This window comes from Salarias fasciatus, chromosome 1 (assembly GCF_902148845.1).
Source record: "Salarias fasciatus chromosome 1, fSalaFa1.1, whole genome shotgun sequence".
NCBI lineage: Eukaryota > Metazoa > Chordata > Actinopteri > Blenniiformes > Blenniidae > Salarias > Salarias fasciatus.
Window position 1 is genome coordinate 35,037,069 of NC_043745.1, and position 12,998 is coordinate 35,050,066.

Below are 12,998 nucleotides of genomic sequence, written 5' to 3' on the forward strand. Positions count from 1 at the left end.
CACCGTCCAGTACAGAGCTGTCTAACACCTTCGTTTGCATGTTTTCAGGACACTTTGAGGCTGTTGCTGGTATTCTAGCTTTCACGACAGCATCACTGATATCTCAGCCCGGTTCTCAGTGAGTTTTTTCCACTACTCTAAAGATATATTGATAAAAAATCCAATTTTTCTCTGAGCTTTTTATAATTTCTTCGGTAGGTTGGCGGCCGGATTGGAAACTCTTGCTGGTCGGTTTTAGTCTCCTGCTCCAGGACTTCCTTCAGTGAAAACACCCTTAAGCACTTTTGCTTTAAAAAAAAATTCCACTTATCTAAAATGTAATGTAATAATTTATTTTGCAAGCCAACAAAAGTACGTCTTTCCATTTACTTCTATGAGAATGAAGTTATCAAATTAAACAGCTCAGTCTGTCCAGTCATAAATCCAGCACCGACTCTGTTCACAGTCCAAGAACAAATGACTAATTGGATATTAAGCAAAAAGAAAAAAAAAAGTGAACTGGACAAAAGCCTAGCTAAGCACTGGAAAGTTGCTCTGGTACCACTGAAATACACATTATTCCTTCAAAACTCTTCAATACATTCAGTTTACCCAATGGGAATCTCCTAGTTTGGCAGCTAAATGTATTTTTCCTACTCAGCAGTGTCTGCCTACCCCGGTTTATCACTGACTTGATGGAAGCTTCTTGTTGCCTGTGAACTTTCAAAAACTTTGAATTTCCCAGCTGATAACTTTTTTTCAGTTCTCATCATGATGATCTAAGTTTTCCTGAAACCATCTTAGGGTCACACTGGAAGTGAGCGAGCAGTGATAACGGTTGCATTGTAAAGTCATATTCAGGCCGTCGGCGAAGCTATCAGGTGCTCAACAGAAAGCGCCAACTGGCCAAACTCTGTCAAACTCTGTGGAGGTCGTAAATATTCGCACCCTCATTGTGCTCACTCACTCCGTCAAACTTTTTGAGTGCGCACACTCGCAAACACACCGCTAACACACACACACACACACACACACACACACACGAGGGCAGAGTTTTTGTACCCTGGCAGGTCTTGCCGTCGTCCATCAGCCGGTATCCGGTGTGACAGGTGCACTGGACCAGTCCTCGCGCCATCTGACACTTCTGGGAGCAGCCTCCGTTATTCTGGTTACAGTTGCCCTCGCTGGAGCGCGGCCCTACACGGAAAGACATCACAGGCGCGTAAACACGGCATGCTGATTCAGTACACACACTAACACGTAGAAGAGTGTCTGACGCGCCGGGCGCCGAGCCCTGGATTATTTTAGTCTTAAGAACAGCGAGACCTCAAGATGCGAAGACTGTCAGTCAAGCAAATGCTGCCTGTTTTATTCACACATTCATCAGCTGTACTCTGGTGAGTCAAGGAGAACACAAGTGTTTCTTTGCTTTAAAGTGAGTGTGGTTTGTCTCACAGCCGTGACAAACGATGAATTTCTGTTTTAATTTGGAACAAAGTAATCTGAAATGACTGGTTTCGTCTTGTAATACAATATTCGGCCACAAGATGGTGTAATGAGTCGCTTTATTTAGTCTGATAAGAGTTCAATTCTGGATATAACAAAGTTCTTAACTAAAAACTTGAGCAGACTCAACACTGCCACCCAATGGACAAAAACATCATTACATCAACACCACATTCTGCTGGTTTAAGCTGGAAAACCACAAATTAAAGTCAATCCTAATTTTTTGTTTTCAAGTTTAGAGTATCAACAACCAAACAAAACTGCTAACTTGGATGTTTATGAAGCTTTTCTACATTCGGTGGCTGTTGACCTGCACTTGAAGCCGCAGGGAGAGCTCATTCACAGACTCATACGTACGGCAGTCATGATGCGGGTGTTCGTCAGTCCCATCGCCGCAGTCATTAACCTCGTTGCAGACCTTCCTCTGGCCGATGCAGCGCCCGTTCCCACACTGGAACTGGTCGGGAGCACACGGCGGGCTCTCTGTGAGGAGAAGTGATGTTAGGAGACAAGGGCGGTGGGCCGTATTGGTAAAGAGAGGTTTAAGTTCAATCAATCCCAGCTAGTTTTTCTGTAAACAACAGAATCTAAGATGCTGAAAAACGTACCATATAAGAACTCCTGCTTCCAGAGTAATACTAATGTTTATTATCTGAGTGATTTCTTTCCCCCCCCCCCCCATTTTCCATTAGCTTCTCATAAAACATTAGGCCATCATTAGTTGTAAGTGTTTCATTAGCCCCTAATTTAGAGAATCTAACAGAGCAGGGGTCCAAAACCATCACGATCAGGCCAATTTCGTCCCATTCAATGAAAACAGACGAAGGAAGAAGGTTGTTTTTACTGATTTTAGAAACTAACAGACGAAAAATTAAACCGCATGAAAAAGTACTGAATTAACTTCTACAGCAGCCGGAGTTGAGGGAAAAAGTGAATTCCTGAGTGGAGAAGGGCTCTCCTGAGCTATCGTCATGACGACAACTGAAGCTGGAGTTATATTTAGCGTCAGTAAACAAGAAACCCAACACACAGCCTCACCGGTTTTCTCACAGCCCTCTTCGTCGCTGCGGTCGGAGCAGTCGTCCTCGCCGTCGCATCTCCATGACAACCGGACGCAGCGTCCCGTGCCACAGCGGAACTGGTCAGCCGTGCACATGGACGTGGCTTCAGCCGCCGCGCAAACACACACACACACACACACACACCACAGAATCAGTTAAAAAAAAAGTACAGCATGTCTGAAGAGCGCGGTCGATCTCTCTCTGGTCTAAATCGATGAGCAGCAGCCACTCACTGCAGTTCTTCTCATCCGATTGGTCGTCGCAGTCGAACTCGCCGTCACACCTCCACCCGGCGTTGATGCACATCCCGCTGCTGCACATGAACTCAACCGATCTGCAGGGCTGATGAGAAGCTGTGCGCAGACACACACACACATCATGATTATTAGAGCTGTTCAAATAAAAGACCAGAGGGCACACAACAAATTGAGGAAAAAAAAAGTTCTGTGGAAGAAATGCGATGTTGATTTCTTTGAATAAAAAAAAAAGAAATGTGGTTTTCAGTTGTATGTAGATACTGGAGCAAATCAATAGTGTATTCATAAATAATAATGATGGCCATTAAAAATGTAATAAAGATAGCAATGTCTTAAAATATTCTTTTTTAAAGACCCATAAAAAGGAGTGAAGAACAGTATGTTCCCTCAAGAACTTCACCATCCATTAGAACTATGTTTGATAAACAAACTGCACAAATTCTGCAAACAGTCTGCGATGAAAAACTAACTGAATTATTAGAAAAATGTTACTGGCGCAAATATTTTATTACACTACTGGCAAGTTTTGACACCACTGGCTTCGTTACATTTAAAATAGCCAAACTGTGACGTTGCTGGCAGCTACCGATCGCTCCAGACGCAGACATGAGGTTTTAATTGTGTTCGCTGGTGGAAGACACTTCTACACAAAGCGCTGTCCGAATAATATTCACTTACAGCTGGGTAACATCCAGTTGCATCTGGCATGTGAAACAGCCACAAAGATCTAAGCAGAAGTTTTGGCATCAACATCCACAGACAAGATTGTGTTTTCTGGGAGCTTAAACCAAAAGTTAACTAAATATTTTCATCCATCTTCTATTGACGCTATTGTAAACTGAGGGGTGTAGACGATGGAGATGATTCCTGCTTATCATGGACATAAGACTCAGTTCAAACTGAACTGTTAACATGCAAGCCCCCCACAGAAAGGCCTGAAGGGCAGAATGTAAACAGAGCGCCATTTATATCACACAGCGTTTCTGCATTTTACGTTTCAGAGAAGTTTCTGAAACACCGGTGACATTTCCTTTGCCACAAACAGTAATTATCTCCGTTTCTCGTCCTTACTTGGGCTCTTGTAGCGACGGTCTCTTATTGAGCGATCATAGCTGTCCCACCTTTAAATCTCTACGTGAGATCAGATGAAAGCGAGGCTCAAACTGGCAGCAGATGATGACGGAGGCGGACGAGAAGATTAAAGCCCAATCAAACGTGGGCATCAGAAATCCTCGCCGCATGCGAGAGTAAGCATGTTTACCCCTGACGGCACGGCCGACGCTGTGACGGGAGAGGGATAACGGAGGAAAAGGAACAACTGGCGAGGGAACGCAGCCGGACAATTTAAAAAAAAAGAAAGGAAAAAAATAAAACGTAGCAGAGCTTCAAGCATCTCGTTGAGGGGGACACGATCAAACAGGAGGTGGCTTTCCCACAGAGAGAGAGAGAGAGAGAGAGAGAGAGACGAAGACGCGACGGAGGGACTCCAGATCGAGCGTGGGACACCGACGCCCACACGCCCAAATGATTCATTCAGCCTTTATCACTCTTCTCTCTCTACCTTACTCACTCACAAATATGGCAACTATGTCCTTTCATCTACTCAGCCATGCAGCTGAAAGCAGAATCGCTGCTCCCGAGTGGCACCGAGGCATGCACAGTGAGAGCGCTTCTGGATGTGTGTGAGAAAAAGAGAGTGTGTGTGTGTGTGTGTGTGTGTGTGTGTGTGTGTGCATTCATATTAGGGAGAGTGGGAGAGAAAGAGAGAGAGAGAGACAGAGGGAGAGAGAGAAGACTCCTCTAACAAAGCGCCCTTCATGTCTGAAGATTCGATGCCAAGGAATTCTGTCTGAGGATGGGCTGTCTTCTGCCCCTGAGGAATGTGTGTGTGTGTGTGTGTGTGTGTGTGTGTGTGTGTTCACAATTAAAGCAGCAAATGAGGAGCAGTGTTGAGCAATAACAACATAAAATAATCGATTACTGTCACTTGGCAATGATTACTTTTTGTCAGAATTTCTGCAGTCACTTTTCTTTGTCACTCACTTTCTTAATACTATCTACTCTACAAGCTGCTGCTAGTGTTAGCAGCAACTGTTGGTTTACCTGTTATTATTCAGCTTAACTCCTGTTTACTGGATGAGAGAGGTTGAAGAAATGAACTCAAGTAAGATGAACGTAACGACCGAAAAGAAACATTATAAAACTGAATCATTTCTATTTATTTCCTGAAGACATTTACTAATGATTACAGATCTCTACTTTTTATTTTTTTAAACCTTCTAACACTTTATCATTTGAATATCGTAACTTGAACATCTTCACAGCAGCGATTCGAGTGTTTTACCACAAAGAATCCTATTTGGAAAAGACGAAGGTAAGTTAAGAAGTGATCATTCTTAATTTGTATCTCACGGTATTTTCACTGCAGTTATTGTAATGAACAAGTCTTCTGTCTTTTTTTTGTTGGTTTTTAGAAGCTTTAAAGCCAAAATCAAGTCTTACTCTGAAAAGCAGAATACAAAAAAAAAAAGTCAAACACTTCAATAGCTGGGCTGCAATTAAAAAACCTGGACTGTGGGAGGAGATGAGAGAAAAACAGAGCAGCTCCGGCGCACAACATGACCTTTAAGATGATCAAACGCCGCTACAAAACCTTGAAGCTCTGCTTATCGCAGTGCAGATAAACACATCAAAGAGGGAAACCGCTGTGTTTGAGTGTGTGCGCGAGAGACGGATGAGAGAGAGAGAGAGAGAGAGAGAGAGAGAGAGAGAGAGAGAGAGAGAGAGAGAGAGAGAGAGAGAGAGAAATATGTGGTGGGCAGTTGGAAGACAATGAGCGAAGGAGACCAGCGAGAGAAACGAGAGACGGCAGAACAAGGAGGGAGATGCTGAGAGATTTGTCAGCAGCAGGCAGCGTCTCTGGAGTGAGCGGAGAGAAACATGATAGTCCGTGTCAGGACCGCGGCGGTGTGTGCGCGAGACGCCGCCACGGAGGAGATCTAACGCAGAGTTTCCCAGTTCTGACAGTTGCTGTCGAGCAGCAGCTGTTCCTGAGCTCAGCCTGCTGTCGATGGGACATCAAGGCATGAAATCCACACTAAACGTCGGGACAGTGTGTCCGACTCTGAAATCATGTTTCTGTGGAGCCGGACAATGGACAATGAGGGCGTCCTCACAGGAGCGCGAGATCCTCTTTCTCTGGTGCACGAAAATAACTCATGTTCTGGAATTTCAGGGCAAAACGAAACAAAACGACCCAGGAAACGTCTTCATGTTTTAGTGATTACTCAAGTTGTTACGCGAGAAGTGACAACTACTTGATGGCTTTGTCGATCTTCACGAAGCATTACCGCCACCTTTTGGGCCAGAAACTACGAGTTAAGAAGCATCGGCTACATTCAACCAGTTTGATTGACGATACATGGAGAGACCTCACACAGGTTTACACAGACATGATAATGAAGAGTCATCTTTAGAGTAAAAGGTTATAATAAAGTCGGTCTGAGCGGATTTAGTGTCCACTTAACTCAGAGCTGACCAAGCTGTTAAAGCGGCTAATGATTAGCATTTAATCGTCCTGTTCAGACGAGCCTGTAATGACTGTAGTTCAAACTTTAACCAGAGCAGAAAGCTTCAGGACATGACAACTCAATGTCAGACGAGAGAGCAGTAAAGTGAAATGAAAGGGGGAGGGGGAGGGGGGGGGGGGGGGGGGGGGGGGGCAGAGACGTCTGCCAGAGGGGCAGAAGAGAAACTTCCCTCTCAGCTGACAGTGAAAGCGAACAGATCCTCTGGAGGAGCTTTGTCTTCTGCTTGGCGAGCGCTCAATGAGTGTACGGCTTCATCTACTTGTCTGTGTTTTACCTCTGTATGCAGATTAAAGGCATTTCTATGATTATAGCTTATTGATCATCGAAAGAGTGGAGACACGATTTTAGCTCAGGAACTGGTGAGTCGGCCCTGGAGTGGCGCTCAACTCTAAAACCACCGGGTCCCAGGAGAACATGGACGGGAAGTCATGACACTCTGGAGACAGCCGTTGTTGTTACTGTCGTGTGCAGAAGAACTATTTACTACAACCAGTGTTCATGTGCGCAGCGGCTCCTCGGTCTGCATGGACACAGAGCCCGAGTGTTTATAACTTGCTGCGTTTCCTCTCCGTTCACACGGCGGCAGAGTTGGAGCGTTTTCAGTGGCTCTGAGCACCACTGCCATGTTAAAGGTGCTGAATGTGGCTCTGCTTCACCCAGCGGAGAGTCTGCTGGTGTCGGAGTGGAGGACTTACAGCAGTCCGACTCGTCCGACCAGTCCCCGCAGTCGTCGTCTCCGTCGCAGTGGTAGATGTCCAGGATGCAGCGGCCGTAGCCGCACTGGAACTCCTCAACGCTGCAGGTGGCCGTCATCACATCTGAGGCTGCACACACACACACACACACACACACACACACACGCGCACACAAACGCTTAACAGATGCGCAGCAGCCGGATGCCCGGTGCTCTTTGAAGCTTCAAACGTAATCTGCTGAATCCGTCACATGGAATGAGGAGGAGGCTCGGCTCGCTGCCGACGACCAACACGTTTACACGCTCCGCGACCAACTTGGTAAACGTGACATCTCAGTTCAGGTGGAGACACCGGTTTCTGTTTCCACTTGTCATGCAGTAGCTTGGACTGACACACTACTCACATATGATTTACAATAACTTACATCATTAATCTTTGTGAATGGAGCGGCACAATGTTAGCTAAGCATGTCATAATGTTAAGCATTGCAATCAAACATGTTTAAATACACAAACAGCTTCTCTTCTACATCTGCAGCTTTTTGAAAGTGGAACAATTGTTGATTTTTTGGGGTTTTTGGTCATTTTTCCTTGTTTTTTTGTGCTTTGTGTTTTTTTTCGGACTATTGGTCTGTTGCTACCAAGTATGATGCAATGTTGTCATAAAGAAGTTAAATTTAATCCTTTAACAGTCATGTGCCGTGGCGCTTCATATGATGGACAAATGTGTTCCACATGCAGAGAACGAAAGTAGTGTGCATGGGAACGTAATCTAATGCGCTTTAGTCGATCTTTTCTGATTTTTATAATGTGAATGTTGATATCACAACAATAATAAATTCACTAAAGATTCCAAAGTGTTAACATCATTTGAAATCTGTATTTTTAATCAAGTCTTCCAAAAGATTTTTCTGTAATAAAAATAAACACATAAACCTAAAAAGTTTCTCTCAAACTTGCTTGAAAGTTAATAAACTAGTAATATATTGCAGCGTCAGTCTTTATTATGATGTTCTGAGCTGGAAAAAGGCCAGAATCATTATTACTTCTTCTCAGTTTGAATTTTTTAAAGGATGGCTTTTTAGTTTTGGAAACAGTGAGACTTTTGATCAAAGTCATCTGACTTTCATCTGACAGCACAAACACTGAGGAAAATCTCTGCATGATCAACTTCAGAAAATGTGTCTCTTTATTTGGAAACAGTATCATACTTCAGAAACTTCAAATTATTCATTAAGTTTTTTTTTATAAAAGGTCACAGACACACACATTGTCATTCATCTTGGGGATAATAAACTGATTTACATCAATTTTCTTCAGATTTGCTTCAAACCGAGCCGAAACTGTAACCTTGGCAGGAGGTTTCATGATAAAATGTAATAAGTTCTGTCAACAGAATCTTCATTTTTGTCCCTGCAGTGAAACGTCCCCATGAGTCACAATCAGGTTGCTTTCCCTACTGCAGCAGAACATGAACACACACACACACACACACACACACGTGTGTATACGTCACGATCAAACTCACAACAAAGGAAAACTTTTGAAGTTTAAATTTAAAGGTAATTATGTCAATATTTTAATACATTTCATTTATAATGCAATTTTCATTCAGGTAAAATCTCTACGTGCTCATTTTAAAAAGTATTTAAAGCTAAAGAGAAGCAGAAAAATGACAAAGTTAATCATTTACTAAACTTCCTATTACAATTTGTGTTCTGTCTCTAAAGGTGTGGCTGAGTGTGTGAGCATATCCAGACCTTTTTAACGTGTGCACACTCTGACAAACTTACGGCAGTTTTCTTCGTCTGATCCGTCTTTACAGTCCGTGTCTCCATCGCAGTACCAGTGCTCAGCGATGCAGCTCCCATCCGTGCAGCGGAACTCCTTGTCCGAACATTTACGCATATCTAACATAAAGAAGAAAAAAGTAGTGAATGCATGCTTGAGCACCTGTGTGCGTGCGTGCGTGCGTGCGTGCGTGCGTGCGTGCGTGCGCGTTTTCTCCTTTGTGTACCCACCGCACTGCTCGTCGCTGTTGTCCCCACAGTCATTGTCTCCATCGCAGTGCCACAGGCTGCGGATGCAGTAGCCGTTCTGGCAGTGGAACTCGTCCTCCTCACACTCTCTGGGAGCTGCAGAGAGAAAAGGGGGTCAGAGGATAAATGATGTAGGAACAACAAAAGCGAAGCACAAACAGCACGAGGAGCCGAGACAGAGCCGTCCTTGGGCCCTACATCTGAAACCTCCCCGACACACCGGGGGGAAACGGGGGTCTTTCATGTCGGGCTCAGAGCAGAGCGCCGGGGACAAGGAGCCCGGATTTTTTCAGAGCGAACTTTCCCAACGCTGCAGGTCGAGAGCTCAAAGCCTCAGACGGAGCATCCTGTGGATCGATGTTAGCTCAAAAAACATCCAGTGAAGAGCTACCGCAGCACGGAGAGTGAGAGGGCTGGACGGAGAGGCTTCACAGTCGGTGGGAGAAATAACTGCGTTTCACAGAGGATGAAGAGCAGGAAGCTTCGCAAAGTCAAACCCCAACACCCAACAAGGGAACGGAAAGGCGGAGGTCGAGGCTTTTTCCAGTTATCTACTTTAGGTTTTTAAGAAGATATATTAAGAGTAAGCAAAGGATAAACTACTGCTTATTCCATTAATCCAATAATTTTCAATCCAGAATAAAAATAAGTTTGTGTAGAAAACCAAGCATAACAGCAGTTCCAGCTAAGATTTAAACTATTTAATTTTCATATATTATGGTTAGGGTTGGAAGTTAACAATGTTAACGACAGCATCTCAGTTTTAAAAAGAGAGAAACGCATTTAGCCATTTATCCGTAAACATTACCTGTAGAACAGTTGGGTGAGCGCAGTGTGGTGGGATGCTCCCTCATGATCAGAAAGAAAATGAATCCAGGAACAAAAAAGTAGAGAAAACTAACAAAAGAGTTTGACCAAAGTCAAACATTTAAGGTTCCAATTTCTTTACTTTCAACTGATTCTATGCTTTTACAAGTATCACTATCAGTGTTTTCGTGAGAGTGTGGAGCCAGAACCATGAAATCAAGTTCACTACTATAAAGTCAATTCTGCACAAATTGTTTAAGCTTCAATATTCAAAGGTTGAAGCAACAGCAGCTGATCTGTAGGACAGGATCACACAGGCCAGCTTCCATCCGCTACTTTTCCTCCGAAAGATGATCACAATTTCTCTACTGTCAAACTCACTCAAATAGTGGAGTTGAACATTTTCCCAGCTCCTAACTTATCGACTTTTAGGACAAAATGATCACTCAGTGATGCATCCCAGCCATGAACTGATATTTGATGAGGAGCCAGTGGTCATAATGTTATGGCTGACCACTCTTGAACTCATGTTGAGAGCAAACCTTAAAACATGACATCCTGGTGTTAAACGGCCTTCAGACGTGAATGAGCTTCCAGCGCTGCGGCACGGACAGTGGTTCACTTTCAAACCCTTTCATTCATCCAAACACAACTTTTTCCAGTCGCACTTCCAAAAAAACACGGCCCTCCACTGTGACCACGGCAATCGATGGCGCAGCCCGGCCGCGAGCTCCGCCGGGCCCGAGTACACAGGTTGGCGAAGGAGAACCAGTGATGGATGGCCCCTGGCAGGAGGTGATCTATAATTTATCAGTGCCGTGAGGAGTGTGAGACGGAGACAGATAAGAGGAGACAGAAAGAGGAGGACGAGCGCAGATTATAGGAACGTACCAAGAAGAAGAAGAGGAAGAAGGTTTTCTTTATGACAAACAGTTTTGATCATTTCGTCTGTATTATTACCGCACGGCACTTAAGGAACTCTGCTTCTGTAATAAGGTTCATGAAGAAAACGTAGGATTTGACGTGCATTTGAAAATTAACTCAGGGGTGTCAAACATATGGCCTGAGGGCCAAAACCGGCCCACAAGAGGCTCCAATTCGGCCTCAACAATGTCCAAGGTTTCAAATTCAACACTGATTTTTAATAAATTTCTTGAAACTGTTGGACACAACACAGAGACTGCTGTGAAAGCTAGCTAGCCTCAGTTTGAAAATACAAGCTAGCATTAGCTTCAAAACCAAAGAGTTTGCAAAAAACAACCATAATGCAGCAGTTATAGAGTTTCTTTTTTTTTAACTGCTATTCATAGATTGTGTTTTTACTTTGGAAGTGGGTGAAATATGTAATTCCATCTCTGCTCTGTTGAAAGAGAGAAAAAAGCATCAAACTGTGGCAACGTCAAGGCCAATCTGATCGTCCCCGCAGGGCTAGACGCCACGATGAACGTTACAATAAACCCATTTTTGGTTTTTACTTCCTCTGACATCCTCCGGAGCTAATGAACATCCACGGCCGTTAGTGTGGGGCAAAGAAAGTCATGAGGCTGGAGTCAAACTACAGCAGGCACTTAAGGCGGATAAAATGTAGGACTTTTTAGGAAGTTGGCAGACTTCAGGCGCTGGGCACTGCAAAAATCAGCCAATCAAATGAAGCTGATGTCAAATTACAGCTACTCCAAACAGCCAACCTGCAGACTTTGTAAACGATTAATGAAGAGGTTGCTTTTAAACTCAAGGAATAAAAACAGGGTTTCTAGTCTCCATTCACTGCAAACCCAGTAAAGGACTGAGACAGGTGTCAAACTACAAAGAATTGATCACTCCATATATGCAAGCTTTGAATGCTTTCCAGAAGCTAGCCATGCTTCAGACAGAAGCTAATATTGTATCTTAGCCTCTACAAGACTGAAAACAAACGATCCTCCAAAGGACTGACTTTTCATGATTTAATAAACTAACAGATGAGCAATTAAAAGAAATGGATGGCTGAAGAAAGAAAGGTTCGCCACGACATGTAAACAGCAGCCATAATCATTACTAAAGTCATTACATTTTACATATCCTCAGCAGGAAATTCAAAATGGAGTAACGATAACACAATTACAAAGCCCTGAGGTTCAGCAGTCGGATCTGGCCTGACAGACCTTTGTTGACCTCAGACACAATAATTTCCCCTCAGCCAGGACCGCCTCCCCCTTTCTTAAAAAAAAAAAGGGGGGAGGGGGGCTGAAAACCACAAAAGCCTTTGGGCGGATCCAAATGAAAATTTAATTTCACTCGCACAATTGACAAATACACTCATTTAATCTATTATTCAGCACGCAAGAAAGTAATTGATTCTCTCCTTCCTTCTGTTCCCCTCGTGCTCTCTTTCTCCTCCCATCAGTGAGGTAAACAGAGGAAGGTCGGAGGTCAACAAGCCCTCAAGACGCTCATCATTCACACAGCAGCCAAACGTCAAAGGGCAAAGGGCGCCGAGAGTCATTACCGAGCTCCCTGCATGCGGGTGGGTGTTGAAATCGAGTCATTTTTTTTCCCCTCTCCCTCGAAAATGGCTTTTAAATTTCAAGAATTTAGAAAACCTCACGATCAGACCTTCACACTCACCGCGAGACGCACCTCCATCTGTGTTTACCCGAAACCTTGACGAGTGCTTCGACTACAACCGAGCGGGGAGGACTGCCCCTCACACCCCACCCCCCATCTCTAAATAATGAAATAAACCCACCACAACCTGGGGAGAAACAAAACATATACAGGGAGGCAAAAAAAAAGACTGGGGTAGCAGAGGAAAAAAAAAAACTGAAGAGAAAAGACAGAAGCATGAAATAATAAGTAGTTTGGGAAACAGGGGAGAGAGGAAAAAATTTCTGGGCAAGAAGATGAAAAATTCATAGGCGGCTCGCAGAAGACAGACCCCCCATCACGAAGTGAATCAGAGCCCGGCTGCTGATATGTGGGTCAGCGCAGAAGTGGGAGAGATCGCTGGATGACGGACAGGAATCACTCAGAACAGGCCGAGCTGGCGTGAGAGGACTGTGCACTCTAAATGCATGAGGTCCAGG

General features: G+C 44.2%; 1 protein-coding gene across 1 annotated transcript in view; it reads right to left on the minus strand.

Annotated features, from left to right (window-relative positions):
- lrp4 (low density lipoprotein receptor-related protein 4) overlaps positions 1 to 12,998 on the minus strand; it is a 128,998-nt gene that overhangs the window by 23,825 nt on the left and 92,175 nt on the right. The window contains 7 exon segments of the mRNA XM_030089485.1: positions 1,042 to 1,176; positions 1,843 to 1,968; positions 2,524 to 2,649; positions 2,780 to 2,899; positions 7,089 to 7,217; positions 8,881 to 8,997; positions 9,109 to 9,222. Of these exon segments, the coding sequence (XP_029945345.1) occupies positions 1,042 to 1,176; positions 1,843 to 1,968; positions 2,524 to 2,649; positions 2,780 to 2,899; positions 7,089 to 7,217; positions 8,881 to 8,997; positions 9,109 to 9,222 (867 nt within the window).